The sequence below is a fragment of the Chroicocephalus ridibundus genome, chromosome 16, assembly GCF_963924245.1.
Source record: "Chroicocephalus ridibundus chromosome 16, bChrRid1.1, whole genome shotgun sequence".
NCBI lineage: Eukaryota > Metazoa > Chordata > Aves > Charadriiformes > Laridae > Chroicocephalus > Chroicocephalus ridibundus.
The window spans coordinates 8,979,605-9,000,115 of record NC_086299.1 but is presented as its reverse complement, the minus strand read 5'-3'; the positions used below and the strand labels follow the sequence as shown (position 1 = coordinate 9,000,115).

The 20,511-nt window shown below is 54.8% G+C and overlaps 1 protein-coding gene across 4 annotated transcripts; it reads left to right on the top strand.

Moving 5' to 3' along the window:
* The first annotated feature begins 4,587 nt into the window (after positions 1-4,587).
* Positions 4,588-17,449, top strand: NBL1 (NBL1, DAN family BMP antagonist). Of its 4 annotated transcripts, none has more exons than XM_063353580.1 (5): positions 4,603-4,746; positions 11,005-11,069; positions 14,700-14,894; positions 15,107-15,218; positions 16,061-17,449. In XM_063353580.1, exons 2-5 carry the CDS (start codon positions 11,047-11,049, stop codon positions 16,313-16,315), a joined length of 585 nt encoding a protein of 194 aa, XP_063209650.1. In that variant the 5' UTR covers positions 4,603-4,746; positions 11,005-11,046; the 3' UTR covers positions 16,316-17,449. The 4 variants fall into 4 exon arrangements, with proteins under 4 accessions (XP_063209649.1, XP_063209650.1, XP_063209652.1 ...); XM_063353581.1 differs by lacking the exon at positions 4,603-4,746 and adding an exon at positions 7,763-7,880; XM_063353579.1 differs by lacking the exon at positions 11,005-11,069 and having other exon boundaries at positions 4,588-4,746.
* The last annotated feature ends 3,062 nt before the right edge of the window (positions 17,450-20,511 follow it).

Here is a 20,511-nt window from a genome sequence, read left to right as displayed (position 1 = left end):
GCTGGTTTCCTTTCGGTAATGTGCAAAATGTTCCCTGCACACATGTGTATGTTCTAAGTTTGTACTGCTGGTTGACAGTTTGTAAGCGCTTCGGTGCCAGAACTGTCTCTAAACACACACAAGCACCTATTGTGACGAGGCTCTGAGCTTGGCTGGGGCCTTCAGGCAGTGCCGCGAGGAAAATAATTAATATAATAAGAGGTTCGGAGCGATTGCAGCAGGGGGAAGTTGTGCAGCAGAAAATAAGATGGTTATCAGGGGGGGATTTAGCCGGTTGTGATGGAGGCAGAGGAAACTGGTATTTTTGAAGTAGAAAGAAAAAAAAGGGTTTGAACTCGTAGGGAAGAGGGCACCTGCAAATGAAGCTTAACAGCTTCTTCCCAGCCCTCCCTGGTAGAAACTGCCCCTGCAGACATGAACCGAATAGGAGAAGGATTTTGCATGACCTGAGTTGCTGGGGAGGCGAGGGAGGGAGGGATGAAGGGGCCTGGAGTGCCTGGGAGCAGGAGCAATTGGGCAAGGTGGAAAATAAAGCGATTAAACACACTTGGACTTGCTCGGAGATGGGAGGGGTACATTTTTTTTACTGCTGCCCCAGGGCCCCAAAATGCACTGGCACGGCACTACAGAGAAACCACTAATCCCAGTCACCAAGGGGGGGGAACGGGACTTTCTCGTTCTCTCCCGCTCGCCGAGCGTTTGGACCCCTGTCGAAGGAAAGGCTGATGGGATTAGAGGAAACAGCTGGCTCGAGTCTTACCCTGCGGGAGCTCACATTCTCGGGACTCGGGAAGAGAGGAGTGCCCCGCTGCCGAGTCGCATTCCAGGTCATTTGCTGAGCCCAGATGTTTTCTAATGAGCTCTATGATAAATCCTTTTCCTTTACTACCGAGCACGGTCCCTGCCAGCCAGGTCCGTCCCTAAATCTCGCTTTCTACACACGGCCAGGCAAGTTGGACTTTGCAGTTCAAGCCCGCTAGACAAATTACCACTAGGACTCGTGCCTTTCTGCTTTGCGTACTCAAAGGGATTGAGCACAGAGCTTAAATCTGTTGCCCTAAAGCTTGTTGGACGTTGCTGGTCCAAATTCCTCTCCTCTAACCTCTCCTTACCTCTGCATATGTTACTAAGCTGAGGGTGGATTGACCTGGTGGTCAGAAGGAGCAGTGAATTCAGGAGCACCAATTCACCCAGGTGCTTTGGGTGAATCTTAAAAACCAGAAGTGGTATTTGTAAGGAGTAAGAGCATCTTTGCTCTTGGGTGCTGGAACTGCACAGATGCGAGAGTCACACGCTGGCAGCGATGGGAGCCGGCGCTCCTCAAACCCTACCTGCCACCACTGTCCCCTCCCTTTGTCTACCCAAGATGGTGATGGGAAATCACCCCCCAGCTTTTGTACTAGTAAAATGTTTGCCTCCGTCTCCTGGCATAAGTACCGCTCCCTTCACCTCGGGCACGTATGCCCTTACGCACAGCAATTTGGTAATCTTGGAGATGTCTCAGGGCTTATTTAGGATCCAGGAAGTGGGAGTTCAGCAGGTGATGGTCCGGTGAGAGAAGGGAGCTGATGAAGAGCCGTCTTTATTCCAGGGAGACGCAATATAATTTTGTACCCTTTTGCAAATGAGCTGCGGAGAGGTGCAGTGAATTGACCGATGTGAGATGGGGCAGGGCCGTCCATGGCAGAGCCGGACCTCAGTCTCCCAGTCCCTCCTGGGTCATGCCAGGGGGTTTAGTGCTTCTTTGGACCCTGTGCGGTGTGTCTTGGGGGAGAGACGGAGCCTGGGCCCAGCTGTGGGGATGTGTGAAGGGCAATTCCCCCCTCATTGCCCCCTGCAGCCCTTCATGGATACACACGCTCTCCCTTCCTCTCTCTTTTTCCAGTTGCCTTTCCCCGCATGTGTTTTCTAGCATCCAGCTATGGGCAGAGAGCCTTGGAATCTGCGTTAAGACACAAATAAAAGGCATAGTTTTATTTTTAACTTACAAATACACCCTTTTAATTCTCACGCCTACAGTTCCTAGTCCTGTCCTGACAAGCGGGGAGCCCCTGGCACTGTGGGCGTTTGTCAGCAGGCCCAAAACAGCAACAGCGGGTGAGGGAGGGAAGCTCCTGGAGACCGGAGAGCAGGTTTCTGCTGTGTCTCAGCGCACGAAAGCCTTGGGGATCCAGCAGCAGGGGAAAGGGCTGATGGGGAAGCCATAGGTGGGTGTGTGGACATTTTGGGCAAGGCACTGCACCTGTGTTTTCATATGGGGTCTGTATGGGATGGAAAACAACAGGCTGATGAAATGGATTGTCGTCGTGGGGTAAAGCAGGGAGTTTTACACCGAGTGTCGCACCACTTGGCATGAAAACAGCAGCGTGGTTTGGCACGGGTGTTTTAGGAGCAGGCAGCAAGCTTCTCGCAGCCTGCGGGGCGTGGGAGCTGGTAAATGAGGGTGTGATGTGGAGCAAGAGTCTAAAAATGCTGCTGAAGCCAGTGACCCTGGCTAGGGGCGAGGGACCTGACCCTGAGGACGGCTCTTTTCCTCCCCGTGTTTCCTCCTTGCTCTCCCTCCCGTCCGCTCCCGGCTGTGGAGTGGCTGCCTCCAGCCCGTGCTGGAGCCGGTGTCCGTCCAAATGACATCTGCAGGCATCAGGTCTTCACTCCTTGTTCTGGCTGTGATACCGCATTGCCAGAGAGGAAGGGGAAAAGTGTTGGCCCAGGGCTTTGACAGCCTCTCGGCAGCTTCTTTCAGCCTTCAGCCAGCCTGTGCTGTCACACAGCACCTCTGCCTGCTTCTCCCAACACCAGAAAACCCGAACTCTGCTCCTCCTGCCTCCCCACCCCCAGATTCCCAGGTTGCCGGGTTTCCCTTTTCTGCTGCTTGGCTTTTTACAGAACTGGGACTCGAATGAATAGTAGGAAGCAGTGAATGAACTGCACGCTAGCTCACATCTCTGCATGCAGCCTGGCACTCCACGCAGAGTAATCACACCCCAGTGCCGAGGATCCCGCAAAAACCATCAAAATCCTGAATCGTGGACCGGATACATTTGGGTGAATTTCACCTTGATGCCCGTGATCTTTTGCATCTACATCTTATTTTTCCTCATTTATCCACAGACCCGAGGACTTGCTTCCAAGCTTCTGATGTCTCCTCTTTCACTCATTATTCAGAATAAATCGGAGCTCACTGGTGGTCACGCTGGCCGTGAGGAGCTGGTAGAGAGTAGTCAAAAGCCCAAGTTCAAGCAGCAGGTGAAAATGGGAGGTTAGTATTTGGGCTCCCGATGGGGTATGCGGTCATGGAGAAAGGCTGCTCCTTTGTCTGTTGTTGCCCCTTTGGAGCTGAGCAGCTCAATGCAGGTCGGTTGCATCTAGCAGGATAAGAAAGTGATGATAGAAGCAGGTTTTTGCCATCCTATTTACAAAATCCTGTTGTCCCGGAGCTGGAAGGAACCGAGCAGTGGGAAACCATTCCTTCGCTGGCAGCCTCCAGCCTCCTTCAGCTAACACCCAGCCCCAAAGCTGGCGTTCCCATCTTTTCCCCAGGACTGCTGCCAGAGCACTACCAACGCTGTGTTCCCCACAGCTGGTGCTTTCTTACCATCTTTTCCTCCTTCTCTCATCTCTATGCAAAACAGGAGCCAGCAAAACCCATCGCAGCCTTGCAGGTATCTTTTGATTTGGGTAGTGCTGTGCCAGTGTTTAATGTGGAGGCCTCTATTAGATTAATTGTGCTTTTACAGAAACACAGCCCTTCCGCTCTCCGACAATTATCGTAACTGAAAGGGAGCAATGAATGGGGTTTCACTGGGATTGTGTTTGTCTGTTAGGTTTTTAATGGGAAAGGGAAAGAGAGGAAGAAAAAGAAAGAATGAGAAAGAAAAGAAAAGGAGGAAGGGAAAAGAAAGGAAAAAGAAAAAAGACGAGAAGCCCATCATCTCCGCTGTTGGAGGACTTTCCCAAAGTTTTCACCACGGCTAGGACTCTACCCCAAGCGGTCTCTATCAAGTATTATGTTTAAATAGGAACTGTTTGCGTTCAGCGAGCCAAATCCAGACTTTGTTTATGTCCCTGCAGGAGCAAACGCTGGGAAATTACCTTCGCACACAGCTTTGCTTCGATAGCCAGCTCGTTTTTACGGCCGCGCGTTGCCAGCGGGCTCTCCCCGTTCGTTTTTAGCACTCGCCGGGGACTTCATCGCCCAGGCCGGGCGGTGAGAGCTCCGTGCCCATCCCGGGGGCCGCCCCGGCGGGGCTCCGGCGCTCGCCCGGGCACCGGGAGCGGGGGGCGGCCGGCGGGGGCTGCTCTTCCCGGGGCTGCTCGGGGCTCTCCGTCCCGCTCCATACACCGGCGGGGCGGGCCGGCCCCCTCCCTCCCTCCCTCCTTCCTCCGTCCCTCCCTCCCTCCATCCCTCCCTCCTTTCCCCTCCTCTCTCTTCTTCCCCCCCCTCCACCCGCCCCGATTGTGCAATAGCGAGCGGCGGGGCCGGCGGCACCGCCCGGAGCCCGGCACCGGGAAGAGGGAGGGAGGGAGGGAGGCGGCGGACTCCCGGCACCGGGAAGAGGGAGGGAGGGAGGGAAGGAAGGAGGGAGGGAGGGAGGCAGGCGACAGGCTCCCGGCACCGGGAGGAGGGAGGCTCCCGGCTCCCGCCCGCCCCGCGGGCCCCGAGGATGCGGCAGCCGCCGGGCACCGCGGGGCTGTAGCCGCCCGCCGCCCCGGACCCCATGGGATGTGCCCGCCGTCGCCTGGGTGGTGAGTACCCTTGGCTTTGTGTGTGTCGTCCCCCCTCCTCCTCGCCCCCGCCCTGCGGACCTGCTGCTTTTTTTCCCCGCCGCTGATCAGCACCAGATTTTCCGCCTCTTTTCCTTTCCCTTCCATTCTCTCCCCCCCCCACGCCCCGGGTGATTGATGGCCGGGAGGATGAGAATATTGCCACGGGCAGAAATCAGTTGCAGATGAGGCGGACTTCGGGGGATCTGCTGTGCAATCGTTAAACTATTTCCACCGCCGCTTTAGCTCAAATAAAATAAAAGAATAGGATATGGGGAGCCGCGCTCTATCGGTTGCACATCTGTGGTACAGAGAGTCCTTCCCATCTATTTTGGGTTTCGAACAAAAGTGCAGAGGAAAGAATGGGAATGTTCAGTGTATCAATTAACCGCAAAGCCAGAGGACGTGTAGTAGCTCGGGTATCAGAAATTTTCCTGATGGCAAGGTAGTAAACTTTTGTTACTTGAAAAGTTTGCACTGGGGATGAATTTACATCCTTGTATCCTTGCAAATAGGTTTTGTGCTTACTGGAATATTACGAAGGCTTATATCCGATATATCTCTACCTGTTTCTTGAGTCGTAACATAGTATTGCAGTTTGGCTAAATATTTGCGACAATTCTTATTTGTTATATACAATAATCTCTGTGTTTTTTGCACAGTGGGACTTTCTCTTTTTCTCTCAGAGATGTTCCAGGGACACAACATGCTTTAGCCCATTTTCAGGCTGCATTAAAGTTGATCCGGACAATCCCTTATTGCCTGCTAACATTTCTGCTAACATTTCTCTTACGAGGGCACTCTTACGAGAAACTTACGCTCTGCTCTGCAATTTAACTTTTATGTATAGGATTAATCCCATCAAATTCAAAATTCAGCCTGTGCGAAGTGTTTGTGGAGCTGGAGAACTATAGGTTTGCCATGCGGGACTTTTTGGGAAAAATCTGCGCCCTATTGAAAGGAGTGGGAAAGATCCTAGTGATACGGCGAGGCTCAGATTTTCCCTTGTATTTTTAGCCTAAGAACTTAATGTCCTCTTTGCAGTGTCCAACCAGCCAAAAATCAGCTGTATACAATGGGCACTTTTGCTTTTCGGAGGCAGTCTCCCATCTCAAAAGAGGCAGCTCGCCTCAAATTTGCAAACCGCAGGATGGGAAATGGAATTTGCCTTCAGTATAAAAATCCCAAGTGTTTGCAAACAGCCCTGAGAAGAATCCGGGCTCTTGGCTTGACCTCTCCGCGCTGAATTCCAGCTTCGGGAGTTTGCGGTCTTGCAAAAAGGGCGAACGAGCAAAGTCTTCCCCAGTGCCCGCTCGTCTTTCCGGAGTGAGGAAAACACTCAAGCTGGAGGGAATTTTGGGTGCCCAGGAAGTGCAGGATTGAGCCCCGAGCCAAACTGCTTTTAAAGTAGCCGTGAAGACCTGCCCGTATCGGAGTAACTTTGCTCGCGGCGTGTGTTGGCATTGCCGAGGTGGCGTTAAGCTGGTGTAGTTGTGGGAAACCTGCCCGAGAAGCAAACTCCCGGGCAGTTATTCCTCCCCGAGCTCTGTGCTCTTCCCGTTAAAACGTTAGCGATATCTCTGCTGGCTCCTGTATCAGAGCTGCAGCGACCGTGGGGCAGCAGAGATGGGGACTTGCTCCATCCTAGGGCTTTGCTCCTTTTTTTTTTTTTGGAAGTCTGATGGAAAAAAAAACCACCTCCTCTGTAGTCGCCCGGGCTCGGAGATCCCCTCTGATAAAGACAGGACCGGAGTGCGGCAGGTCCAGCACGGCTGAGAGCAGAGAAACTTCTCAGGCGCTCAAATCAGACTCTTAAAAACCTGAATGGCTGATAAAATTGTGCTTTTGGGGGAGGACCGGAGTGGGAATGAGGGGTGGCCTATCCTCCGCGCCTCCCGTTAGCACTGGCAGGAGCCGCGCTTGCCGTTTCCCAGACCTTTGTTGCTTGCACAGCGCTGTTTAGGGAGGGAACGACACGGGGCGGTGGGGGCTGGGGCTTTCCTGGGTGTAAATTAGCTCCGATGGTGGGAACGGAGCAACCCAACACTCTTGTCTACCAGTTGTGGAGCCAGGCTGGACCGCTACATCCATTCCAGCCAAGATTCCAGTCCTTTGGAGTTGAGCTTTGGAAATGGTGTCAGGATCAGGCCCTTGCTTCGGTCGCTTTCTCAGATGTGGCTTACGCCTCCTTCTTCTCTGATAGCAGAGCTCAGATGACTTGTCCAGAGAGGGGAAAAGACCAGCATTCGGCTCACGCTTTGATTTCGTTGTGGTTGCTGGGCCCGATCCTGCAGTTTTAGGAGGGACCGTCTAAATGTCAAGTGTGAGGTCAGCCCCCAGCACGTCTGGTAGCAATTGAAAATACCAACCGGGCTGCGAGCTGTTACGTTACCCCCAAAAGCCTCTGGCCCCGCCGTGCCACATGTTTTTATGCTTCGGGATTGGAGATATTGCAGGCAGTGCCGTGGGTAAGTAACACAGATGTTGGGTTTTATGTTGTCAAAACTGAGAAGGCTGGTGCAGTGTAAAGCGGAGATTAAAAGAGGGCAAAAGGGTGCTCAAAAGGACTGGATTTCTGCTGTTGTGGCCAGGAAATGGCCTGAATGGGTGTAAAGGGAGAAGGGAAATGGCAGGAAGGATCCTGAAAGATCCACAGCTTCAGCCGCAAACCCCTTTCTCTTTCCCCTCTTTCCACCTCTTGCTCCAGCAGCTGGGAACCTGATCCTGCAGGCACAACCCCGCTGCGTAGGGCACGGCTTGATTTTTTTCCTGCAAGTTTGGTAATGAATGACCGAGCGAGCCGAAAGCCAGCGTGGTTGGCATTTGAGACAACTCCCATCTCCGCCTGCAGAATGGCCTTACACCGCGTGTGTGCTCAATTAAAAAAATAATAATCGCGGTGGCCACTCCGTACTAGAACTGGTTTTATCTGGTTCCAGTTATGCTTGTTTTGAGTAAGGCGAGCGGTGCCAGATTCTGATCTCATTTGCACCAGCGGAGTCATTCGGAGGAGCCGGTCCCAGTTTACCTCACTCTAAGTGAAAGCAGAACTGGTCCTGCTGGGAGAAGCGCTCCCCCGGGGAAATCGCTGCTGCCTGCCTGCAAATCAAACACGGGTAAAAGTCAATGGCGCTTGGGACCCTTCCCAGAGGCAGTGCGGATTTTACCACCGGGCCCGTGAAAGCTGTTTTCACCGAAAAAGGAGGGGAGAGGCTGAAACGGCGTGACTGTGCGCTGCGGGGCGAGCCAGGTGCTTCGGGGAGATGCCGACAGCGGGTGACAGTGGTCAGGCTCCCCATTAGTGATGCTGTGGAGGAGGAAAAGCCAGAGCCCCTTTCCACGCTGGGTGGGAAATCGCTGCTTGTAGGGGTCAGAGAGGGCGTTAGAGAGGGCAGCCCGGCCGGAGGGCAGCGTGCGCTGTTGCTGCGTGGGATTTTCAAAGGGGTTTCGGATCCACGGTCCAGGTTTGAGCATGGATGGTCCTCCTGCGCAGCCAAAGCTGCAGCCCATACCCTCGGCCCCAGCTGGGCTGGGTGGCTGCTCTGCGGAGGGAGCGTGTGGGAAACACCAGCTCCAGGGGAAAGGCGGGAGGGAGTCGAGCCTTGTTCAGGTCCAGACACGCGAGCAAGGCCTCTGGCTGAAACGCTGCTAACAGCTGTGTTTGAAAGTGCCTATTTTTCATATTATCTGCAACGCGCTGGGATACGACCTACCGCTGGGGACTGTTCTAGCCAAAGCATGTTGCAGACTAGTCCGTCCTTGCGCAGGGTCTCAGACAGAGCCTTGCACGCTCTCCCTTGCCCCAGTTCGCCCAGGTACCCCAGCCCAGCTGCTCCCCAAAACTGCCGGCTGCTGGAGGCTGGTACCAGGCTTGTTTTCCAGGTCCCCAGCACAGGGAATCCTTGCTCCCATCCCATTGCCCCGCTGCTCTCGGAGGCTGTAACGCCCCCCATTTTGAGCAGGTGCTTGAAAAAAAGAGGGAGTGGAGGGTGGTGTGGGACCAGGATATATTCCTGTGCTTTAGGTTGATCCATTTTCCTGGCCGTGATTGTTCTTAAAGCTGAAGAAATCGAGCAATTGAAATAAATTACCAGAAACTGTTTATATTACTCTTGCCTCCTCCACAGGGCATTAGTGTGTCCCTTTTCCAGCAGAGCTCCTTTAGAACCCCATTCTAAGCCTATCTAAGTCCACAGGTAGCTTTCCAATGACTTTTGTAGGTAAAGGAGCTTGGATTTTTTTTTTTCCAGCTGCATAAAACAAGTTTCTGGAGTGCTCAGTGCATGGTCGAGAAGCCAGATTTAAACTCCCAGTGTACCGAAGTCTTTTGAAATCCTGGCCAAAGTGGGGAGGGGAGAGGGCTTTAAAAATTCTGCGCTGCTTTTCTCTATTCCTGCTTTATTTCTGTGAATCGCCCAACCATGCTTGAGTGGAAATTAATACGTTACGGAAAGGGAAGCTCTAACATGTCCTGCTTTTGAAAGGAGCAGAGACAGCCAGATCCGCGGTGAGCAATGTCATGGCTTTTGCTCCATCATCGAAAAGTTTTTCAGATTGATTTTTGCACATGTTAAATATCAGAGGTCTTCCTATGGTAGTTTCCTTTTTGTTTTTGTAATTTCTTCCCAGATTTTGCAGCTCAGCAGAGGCAGCCTGAAGCTCTCGGCTCAGAAGAGACCTCTGTGCTCAGTTAGGCACTCATCTGTCTTGCTGTCCGGAAGAGTTACCTCTAAACATTTTCAGTGCATAGTTCTCTTCCCTCTCCTCTCACGAATTCATCGATCAAATTAATTTGGGCTACTGCAGGCCCAACAGTAGAGCCTGCTAAAGAATGTCGCACTTTGTATTTTTTGCAACCAAAGTGAAAAATATGTAGCTAAATGCAAATTAAAAAAAAGAGGGAAGTATTGGGTAGGAGAAAGTATTGAATAAAGTTAAGTTGTTGTGATATTTTTTTTCAGTACACAGCAGCCTTTCAGGTTTCCCCAGTTTAGATTTAAACTCTTCCTACTGACGTTGGCCTGTAATACTTTTAGTTCCATGTAAGCAAGTATTATTTGAGTTGAGATTCCGTAGAGGCAATTCCCTGTAGCGTTCAGAAATTACTGTTTAGACAAAATCCTGTGTCTAAGGAGACCCATGCTCTGGATCTTTCTGGGACTAGTATACGTTTCTTTCCAGTTGCCACCAAATCAAACACTTACCGTGGCTTTTATTCCTTATAGATGTCTAAATAATTGGCTTCCTTTTAGTGTTTACAGCTACCTGCAAGAGAGATGGCTCCTGGCCACCTCCACGCACAGGACTGATCCCACCCAAGTCCCTGGAGACCTTTCTCTTCCCCCCTTGCCCAGCAGCACGGGGTCCTTGTGTGATCCCCCACCGCACAGCGATGTCCCGGCCTGGCTCCCGCCTGCCCTGCAGCCTGGCGTTTCCCCCAAACGCCGTCCCGTCGAGGAACGCACGCTGCGTCGTGTGGGGCAAGGGCTGTTGGCAGCCATCCCTCCCCTCCTGCCCCAGGCAGCCTCTTCCCTCGAAGGAATTCTGGCGCTCCAAAGACCTCCCCGTGCTTTTCCCACTCCCATCAGCTCGCTCGGCGTACGGCCCTCCCCTGTCTCTGGTCTTACAAGCAGGGAAACTGAGGCACGGAGCAGTGCACGTCTTTGGGGCTTCCATTTCTGCTGGCAGCGCCGTGCAGCAGCTTTTCTCAGCAAAATGGCCCAAATAACTAGTTGAAGGCAAAGGCAGGACTGCTGTGATTCGTGTCGCAGCACGAAGGTGGCGGAGGTCCCAGCTCTGATCCAGACCAGGAGCTGAAACCTTCGCCTTGTCCGTCTCGCTGAGATCTCACGCATCTCATGCAAGGACTTGAATCACTGATTCAGGCACTGAGGTAAGGCCGTTTCCCGGCTTCCTACCTCATTTTCCTTAGCTACGGCGTGGAGCCGACACTATTTCTGTGCTGTATTTGCAGGCTTCGAGCAATGTTTGTAAAACTCAGGGGTTTCTTGTCTCTCAGAACCTGGGACGCTGCGTGTGTGGCCATGAGCACAATATACCTGTGTCTGTGGTTTTACGTGTTTGGCAAAATTGCAAGATCTTGGATAAGAAAAATACCTATAAACTACTCATGAAATGTTCCCCTTGTCCACCTGCAGGCTTGTCTTGTATTATGGTGTAAACTTCCCACTGGAAAAAGAGGGTAAAACTGATTAGATCTTTTTTTTTATTTTCCTCCAGAAGTGTTTGGTTTCCAAATGGCCGGGAACAGCTGTGGGCTGGATGGTGGGAACGTGGCCTCCGAGGTAATTCCCGTGATTGTCCTCCAGCCGATGTAACCATGTAGATTTTCCCAGCTGCTTCCAGGCGTTGGCGGGGACTGTCCTGTTTGCGGGACTCCTGAGAGTCCCTGGGACTGTCGGGATGGGAGGAAGGAGCTCTTCTGGGTGACGCGAACCATCTGAGCGTGCCGCCACCAGGCTCATGGGAGGCTCAGCCGTCGGCAGGGCTCCTGCCAGGCTCTCCGGGTCTCCAAGGGATGCCGAGCTGGTACAGCTGAGACCCATCAGCCTTGGACATTTTGCCCCTCAGCTCCTCGGCCGTGGGGACAGGCTGGAAAAGGGCTCCGGGGCCGCTCACCACAAGGCTGCAGCTGTGCGTTGCGCTGAGAAGTTGTTTGTCTCCGGAGTCTGGGATGTGCCAGGCTCAAGGGCTGAGTCATTTGATTTCTCAAATGCGTGCTGAAGGGGTGGCGGAGGAAGCTGCCATGCCGTTCCCTGCAGAGGGAGAGGGGGGAGACCCTCATGGGCTGATGGGTCTGCCGGAACTGAGCTGAACTTTCTGCTTGAAAAGCTTTGACTAGCAGGAAAAAAAAAATGTGCCCCGGTGCGAAGAAGAGAAAGAAGCCCCTGTGTGCGGGGAAGTGCTTGCTCCCGCCGGCAGCCCAGGGCCGGGGTCAGCGCCGGGGAGCACACACTTGTTTCTTTAGGGGCTGCAACGTGTAATTTAGCTTGTCACGGAGGAATGTGCTCAATGCCTTTATTTAATCGGGAGTTTGCAAACCTGCTTGGGTGCCTTGTCTTCCTTTTTCCCTTCCCTTCCCAGCTGGGGCGGGGGGGAGAAGGAACACGGTGCTTTTGTCTCCGACCCTGTGGCTGCTGTCAGATGAATGGTTTTAGTGGCAGCTCTGTTCGCATGACTGGTTTGAACTACGCCAGCGAACACGCCGCGGTTGGGAGCAGGCTGTTTCCAGCCCCAGCTCCCTCCCAAACTCAGCTGCATCAGATATTTTCCTAGGCACTGGCATAAACCTTGTTACTTACTAGAAATGTGGCTCTGCGGGTTCCAGGGCGTTCTTGGGAGAAGGAAAACACCGTGTGGATGTGGCCTGTTGGAGGCTTCAAATGAGTAAGGGTTGGCAGTGCTCAGCACCGGAGTGTCTTGAAGATTGCTCCAGGTCTGTAGATAATACCCGGTTCCTCCTACTCGCCGACTGCCCCCCTGCAAACCAGCCCGGCAGCCGTGCTGCTGGGGGCCCCGGTTAAAGACATCCCTGGTCAGGAAAGGAGAGGGCTTAAACATATGTTTAAGTGCTTTCCTGAATCCAGGCCAGGTCCTGCGCTTTAGCAGAGCACAGCCTCACTCATCTTCCTCTCCGTATCGGAGCGAGACAGGAGCCCAGATGCTCGGAGATGATCCTTCGTGCCTCTGGCAACGGGTCTGCTCTGACCGGTGCTGCAGAAACACCTCTCTGTTCAACACCTCCCTCCAGGGAAAAAACAAAAGGTCCCGGGGAAGCTGGGCTGTCAGCGCAGATAGAAATGTTTGCCTCTGGGTAGAGATGCAGAGAAACCTGGAAAAAAAACAGTCACCACCTTTCTTTGGAAAGAAGGAAATTGCTCTCTAGTCGGGCATGTGGAAGTGAACTTGTGTGCTGACTCCAGAGGAATTTCGGCTGTTCCCCGGGGGGTTGTGATTGCTGTTTGGGTCACATCCCAGCTCTGATCTCGGCCTTGCCTTTGGGAGCGGGATTCCTCAGCACAGAGCCGCTGGCATTTGAGGAATGAGGGATGCTCGTTTCAGAAAACCAAGCAAACTGAGAGTGTGTGTGTGTTTGCGTGTGTGTGCGCGCGCGCGCAGCTTAGCCATGTTCTTCTTAGCAGAAATTGCAGAATTCCCCCATTGACATGGAAAAAAAATATTCAGGGAGCAGAAGTAAGCCCTGAGAGTTGTCCTGAGGACAAATGTATTTAACCACACCGCTCTCAATAATGACAGTGCAAGTTCTGGGGCTAAAACCCTTTGCTTATCCCAGAGCAAGACGTGCAAACCCTGCTTTGTGCAGATATTCTCACCAGGGACCCATGGGATTCACGTGAACAGGTGCTGGGAGGATGAGGAAGCCAGGGCTATAAAGGTGTTGGTGTGGCAATAAAGGTGTTGCTGCGTTATACCATCGTGGTTCCTGTATCACCAGGAAATAAGAAAATTTAGCAGAGACCCCACCTGATTCTCCCAGAGATCCCGGGGCCAGGGGATGAGGATGCCCTTTTCTGGCTGCCTTGGGCTGGAGGATGGGGAAACATCTCGCTCTCGTCTCGTCTTCATTCAGATCCAGGAGGCTGGGCGTAGTGGAGAGGCAACAGAGCAAAACCCTCTGCCCCGCCATGACCTGAAAATAGCTGAGCTGGAGCTGTGAGAGGTGCTCAGTGGATCACCTCAATCGTTTAGATAAACGTGGTGGTCCTCCAGCCGGGGATGTGGTGGTGAAGGCTGCGCGGATAGACTGAGCCACCCAAGGAACGCCCGGCTGGGAGTCCCCAGCGCAGAGCTGCCTCTGACACCGGCGTCTGATAAACAAGGCATTCTTCCTCTCCTTTCCCGGCAAGCGTTCGAGGGCTGGGCCCAGGAGCCATGGGAATCAACAGGAGTCTTTCCAGTGTGGGCTTTGGATCTTCGTCTGGATAAATAAATAGAAGGAAATAACAAATAACATGGGTCTAACAAATATTTTAGAAAGTATAAATGTCTGCCTTTCCCCATGACTCCATCCAAACCCCACGAAGGAAAAAATTTCCCTGTTTCTGTGATGCTTTTCCATCTGCCTTTCCCCAGTGATTGGGAGTGTTAGCGCCGGCACCTTGGCTGGCCTGCAAGGAAACCCTGCGTGGGATTTCTCTGGGGGTGGGAAATAACCTTCTCGGCCGACCACCTTCGCGAGCGAGGTTCATGCTTGGTGTTAAAAGGACCCCCCTTGTGTGCAGACTGAATTTCCGTCCTCGGAGTTAACCGTTCGCTGAATTTGGGTGGCTCTATAAAAATAAAGGCTGTATTGCTCCTTCCTGCGGGTTTCTAAGCCTCTGGACTGAGTTTTCCATGTCTCCCTGCTTGCTGCTGCCTTGCAGCGACACCTGCTGCGCAATTTTAGGAGGAGAGTGGTTTTCCTTCCCGCGAAAGCGGTCCCTTTTCTCCGGGAAGGCTTGCACCAAAGCCAGCTTTGGCTTTAAAGGTGGGAGAAAAGGAAGCGGGGAAGCGTGCTCCTTCCTCAAATACAAACATTTCTGCGGTCCGCAACTTCTCCAACCTGGCTCGGCCCGTGGCGGTGATGCTTTTGTTTTGCAAACTTCTCCCAGCCCGGCTTTGGGTGGGAAACGCTGAAAAAAGCCTGCTGTTGCTGCTGGCACAAAGCTCAGGAGAAGTAATGCAGGTGCCTGCCTGCCCCAGAGCTTGTTTCGGACAGGGAAGAGGCGGTGCAGCATCTCCCGCTCCCCGTGCCGTGTTTCAGGGAGCCTCCGTGGCCGTGGAGGGAGATGCGGGTACCCACGCTCTGGGAGGACAAACCAGCGCTCGTCGCAGCCGAGAACTGCCATGGCGCTGGAGAACAGCTTCCCTGGTTTGTTTTTTTTTCCTCCTAACGCTTTGCTCTCTGTCTCCAGTTGTAGGATTTTGGCAGAGCTGGCCATGATGTTATGGTTTGTGGTTGGTGCCCTCTTCCCAGCGCTGCTCCTGGCCGCGCCGCCCCCCATAAACAAGCTCGCCCTCTTCCCGGACAAGAGCGCTTGGTGCGAGGCGAAGAACATCACCCAGATCGTGGGGCACAGCGGCTGCGAGTCCAAGTCCATCCAGAACAGGTACGGATCCACCCTCGGTGCAGAGATTTCCATTTACAGACGGCACCAGAGTGGCTTTGGGGACTGTCACTTGCACAAGAAGCCAGGCACAATGTCCTGCCTCTGCCCGGCTGCCTTCTGTCTGTCTCAGTGGAAGGTCAAATCTCCGTCTGCTTTTCTTGGGAAGAGCAGGGAGCTCCCCCGAGCCCTCGTCCCTCCTGTTGTCTTTGCAGGGCCTGTCTGGGACAGTGTTTCAGCTACAGCGTCCCCAACACCTTCCCTCAGTCCACAGAGTCCCTGGTTCACTGCGACTCCTGCATGCCAGCCCAGTCCATGTGGGAAATCGTGAGTATCCCTGCCGCCTCCACGCGTCTTCCTGCAGGGCCTCGCGCAGGGGCTCTCAGCTCTGCTCTGCCACCACTTTAGGGCGAGTCGTTCTCCTTCCCTGAGGTTTTCCCACTCGTGATTTCCTTCCAGGGTGTCTCTCAGGTGACTGTAACCTGTCTTGAGATGCCTGGGTGGAAGGGGCTGCTGGAAGCAACGTGACTGCTGTCATGAATGATGCATTTATCACTCTTTGCAGAAGCAGCCCCCGTCAGTCCCTGCATTATTCATCCCTGTGCTCATCCCGCGTGCCTGTTTTCTCCATCACTCCCTTTGTCGCCTCCTCCCACTTGGGATAATTTGCCGTCTTCCGTGTCCAGAAGTGCTTCCCACAGCCCATCTGCCTGTCACCCTCAGACCTCACAGTTTCATGCCACCATTGATCCATAAACCCTGCCTCTGAGGCGAGCCTGGGCACCCAGGGGGCTGGATTCCGCTCGCTGCTTTGCTTTCAGCTCACACATTTGGGCAGATGGTTTAGTCCAAACTATCTGAGATGCTCAGCAGCGTGTCTTGTGGGTGGCCTTTGGCGTTACCACCGATATTTCTGTGCCAGTAGTGCCTGGGAGCAGTGTCCCGCTTGAGTTGGTGCATTTTCCCTGGGTCTCTGCAGCTTGTGACCTTGTGAGACATTCCCAGGGAGCTCTTGCCTTGCAGACTGACGGTGGAGGTTTGTCTGTGTGAGGAACAATCCATCGCTTCGGGCTTAAAATACCCCAGCCCTGCAGGGCACGGGGCAGGTCAACGTGCAGCAGGCGTTGAGCCTGCGTGCTTCCTCACTGTGTCCTCGTCCCTCTACCCAGGTGACACTGGACTGTCCAGGCAACGACGAGATCCCCAGGGTTGACAAGCTGGTGGAGAAGATACTTCACTGTAGCTGCCAGGCTTGCGGGAAGGAGCCGAGCCACGAGGGAGCCCTGTTCAACGTCTATCTGAACGCGGAGGAGAACATGCCCGCTGAAGGTCCCAGCCCCCATCACTATGCCCACCACCAACAGGAGGTGGAAGAACCTCCCGCCTCCAGCCACCACCATCACGAGGAGGAGGGCGACGAGTGACCTGGCCCTTGCGGACTGTCCTGGCAGCCGGTGGCGCGGGCAGGGGGTGTGTGCGAGGGAGAGGGCCGGGGTTTGGGGAGGGAGGGGGGTGGTGGAGTCTTTCCTGTCTAATAGCTACTACCCTCACGCTTTGCTCTCCACGACACCCCGAGGCTGGAGGAACGTTTTGAGGCACAAGCAGGGCTGAGGGGCGGATGTGGGGCTGGAGCTGCGGGGCGAGAGAGGAGGGCTCGGGGTTTTCTGATGCAAAACTACTTGCACATAATAGTAATAATATATTGAGAGGAGCGGGAACCTGGACGAGGGGGTTTCGGCTGAGAGTGAGAGCTGAGCTGGGCTCCCCAGGGGCTGTCTGCAGGCTCCTGAATCTGCTGAGAAGCCCTTGCTTGAGCCCTTCTGGCTTTTTCTCTTGTAAACAGCTCGTGTCTGGGGTGGAGGAAGAAGGGATGCAGCCTCTCCATGCTCCCAGGAGAGATGCACGTCTCCCCTGGGATGTGCAAGACTGGGGGCATCCCTTCTTCCTCCTGTCTGCCCTGCATGACCAAGGAAACGGGGCTCAGCGGGGACGCGCTGTTCCTCCTGGCACCCACTGGATCTCAGTTCGGCTCCAACCCCCCCGTATTCGGTGGCTCCTGGGGAGTGTTTTGCCCCAGGACGTGCCTCTGGGGCTGCGTGTGTGAGCCTGCTGGGAACCCCGGTGGCGAGAGCCCTTACCTTGCTGGTCCTCGGGGGCCACCACGGAGCTCCCTGGGGACAAGGGAGCTAGGTCATGCCGTGGGTGCTGGGGCTTCACATTTGGTGGCCCGCAGGGGTGGCCCGGGTGGGAGCCAGCCCCTCTCCTCCCCCTCCCTGCTGCACTTTAATGGTGGTGGAGGGAGAAGGGGGACGAGTGCCGGGATGCCCATGTCCCTTCGCGGGGGACTGCTCATGCAGGGCTGGAGAGGCTCAGGGTGGGGGGACGGCCCTGGGTCCCTCCTGCTGCCCCTTTCTCTCTGTTGTATAAAGCTGATTTCTTTGGCGCTGTCCTGACAAGAGCTTCCAGAGCTTGTAATCGATGCCTCCCCCTCCTTTTTACAAGGTTTGGTTTGGTTTTGTTTTTGTTTTTTTTCTTAAATAAATTAGTTCTGACTTCCATTTCTCAGTGCTCTGATGCCTGTCTGGTTTTCGGCAGTAGGCTCCTCGGTGCTGACGGGGGAAGAGGCCGTTTACAGCAGGACACCAGGCGGGACGGCAGCGCAGGAGGGTCCAGGGCATGGGAGAGCCATGGTTGCCTTTAGCTTTCTGCTGCGTTCAATGTGGGAGGAAGAGGAGGAGGAGGAGGAGGAGGAGGAGGGAGAGCCGCTAAAAGGCAAACCGACCCCAAACGCTCAGCGTATGGGCTGCATGTGGGCACGGGGTCCCTGCGCAGCAGCTGTGGCCCAGGCAGGGTTGTGCTCAAGGGCCCCCGTGGCGGAGGTTTAAGAGGTTTAAGTGTCGGGTCCCACTTGTGTGGGAAGTGCGTGGGGTCTCTGCGGGATCGTGCAACCTTTATCGGCTCTGTTGCCACTAGGTGACACTCTTGATCCAGCATGTTTCGTGGCATCCAGATGTTCACGGCCTCCAGGAGTGCCTCTGGAGTGGAGGAAGGCGAACGTGGACGTGGACTTGGACATCCCGTCGTGGGTGAGGAGGGGACCCAAGCACCTTGGCTGAAAACCAGCGGGCCCTTTCCAAGGGTGTTTGGATCAGGCATTCCCTGGGCAGGGCAGAGTGTGCCCTTGCAAACCTCCGGTCCCGCTGGCGCCAGGCCACCCAGCAGGGTTGTGCCCTCAGAAACCATGGGATGACGCTCCCATGGCCGAGCGTAACCCCGGGAAGGTCCCCTCTGCTCCTGCCCTGCAGCCGGCTCTTTGAGTCCCGGGCGCTGGGAGCTCTGCGCAGGTTTGGAGAGCAGCTCTCCGGGTGGGCAAGCGGGAGAGGGTTTGCGTTAAGGCAGCAATTGCCACAACAAAGGGGACGGGTCGAAAAGGAAGGACCCTGGCAGGGGTGGAGGTGTCCTGTGCGTTAAGGTAATTTTTTTTAGGCTGTGCAGTGTCCTCCCAAGGACGGGAGCCTTAGGGGAGAGCCAGGAGGCAGGAAAAGGTGGAGAACGCCATGCTGTCACCAGCCACCATCATGTGGCCCTTTTATTGGCTTACAGTGAAAACAGGAGCTGGATTTAGCAGGGGGACTGTCCCTATAAACTCCAGGAGCTGCCGTTCAAGGTGTTTGGAGCAGGATGTCTCCACCTCCTTTCAACACGACCTGAGTGGAGGCAGGCAGTGGAGGGCTGTTGTGCAGATGAAAACACAAATCTTTTCAAAGTAGCTAGCCAGGCTCCGTCCTACCTCTGCCCGTCCCAGTTAACGGCTGGAACGAGATCCTGAGAGTGGATTGCACTCTTGGAGGCTGCTGCGTTAAGCCCTGGACTGCCTGGATGTCCTCCCCGAGGTTTCCCAGCCTTCCAGTTTTACTCACTCCGGCTCACCAGCCCTTTTTTTTTGCCGTGTTGACACTTGGGTGGCTGTTGACAACCTGGTTTTGCTTTCCCCGCTAGTGATACTGGAGAGCAGAGCTGGTGGAAACCATGATCCCCTGCAGATGCGTCCAGAAACGCAGCGCAGGGCAGAGAGCGCAAACAGGCCAGCAGAGCTGCCGGAGCAGAGAAGCTTTTGCAGGGACAACGGTAGGATTTGGACCTCATTTTAAGGCAGATTTTTTAAAACCCGTTTCGCTTCGATTCACTTCCCTGGCAAACGCATCCAAACCAAGCGTACAAAGCCTCCCACATACCCAGCTGTGGAGGACACGCTCCTGATCCAATCTCCTTCTCCGAAGCAAAAGCTCCGGAGATAAACTGAGCTGCTCCTCAGGTTGGGGTGCAGCAGGGCCGAGAAGGAAACATGGCTTTTCACTGCGGCATGACTTCCTCGCTGAGCGCTCGCCTGGACCCAGCTGGGATAAATCTGTGCTGCTGCGCTGATTTATCCTGCCTGGGGAGGCTGCCGCGGTGTGGGCTCGGGGTGGGTTTTCTTGCTTGTTCCCAGCACAGATGGGACGAGGAAGTGAGGGTTTCCTGGTACAAGCGCTTTTCTAAAGAAACCTCCTGCTGCGATCAGAGCCTCGCGTGTGTGTGTGCTCTGCCCTGGGCTGCCTGCCACGACGGAGTGACGCAGAGGTGGCCGGGGAGGGTTGGCCGGGAGCATCCAAGGAGACGGTCCTGGGGAAGCGGAGGGAGGGCAGACGCCGTGCACGAGCTCCCAGGGGAGCTTGTCCTGGTACGAGTGACGGCAGCTGTTTCCCAGTGAACAGTTTTCCAGTGGCATGGAGATCCTGGGGGAATATGGGCTGCATATGGGCTGTGTCCGTGCACCAACGTGAGCCCTTTGCATCTCCCCTGTCCCTCCATCAAGAGACCCGAATTGCGCATTGAGCGAAAAGCAGACAAAGTTGTTGAAAAAGTGATTAGAAAAGTAGATCTTGGTAAAGAGACAGAATTCTGTCCCGGGTGGGTGGCTGGGGGTGCAGCGGGATGGGGCCGGTGGGGCGTTGCGGCGTGCACAGCTGGCGCTCGCCCACATCTCTGCAGTGGCATCTCCCCCGGGGAAGCGTGTTAAGGACGGCTTCGGTGGCGGCACAGGGAGGGAAGGGCGGTGTCCGGCCCTGTGACCGCGGGGGTAGGTGCCAGGGGCACAACGGAGACAGACGCCCGGCTCTGGTTTGTGCTGGAGTCAGTGCCCTGGGCTCTGGTCTCCCCCCAAGAGAAATTGCAGCCATTTGTTGGAAGAAAAAAAACCCCTTTCAGCAGCTGGGTAATTAAAAAAAATAATCAGTCTCTGCCAAGCATCCTGAGATGTTGGCTTTGACACGTAGCGGTGGCAGCGTGGGATACCTGACAGCACTTCAAGATTCAGAAGCGTCTTCTGAACTGGATGAAGGGATGAGGAAGCCAGTGGGACCCGCTGGGTCCTCTGATGTGTTGCCTCCCGCTTGCCAAAGGGCAAGTTGCCCTGGGTCCATCCACGGTTGCCCCTGCAAAGACACGGACCCGGGCTGCACTGAGGCCAGCCCAAACAACCCCGGAGCGGAGGGGCAGGACCCCTGGCTGTCCCCGGCGCGGGCGCAGCCTTTTCCCTTGGCTTCTCCTCCCACCCTCCGTCCCTGGCTGCAGAATGCTG

Coding starts and splice junctions, on each gene's coding strand:
- NBL1 (XM_063353579.1), top strand. CDS start 4,724: ATGTGCCCGCCGTCGCCTGGGTG. Junction 4,747..14,699: donor TGCCCGCCGTCGCCTGGGTG/GTGAGTACCCTT, acceptor CTCTGTCTCCAG/TTGTAGGATTTTGGCAGAGC. Junction 14,895..15,106: donor TCCAAGTCCATCCAGAACAG/GTACGGATCCAC, acceptor TTGTCTTTGCAG/GGCCTGTCTGGGACAGTGTT.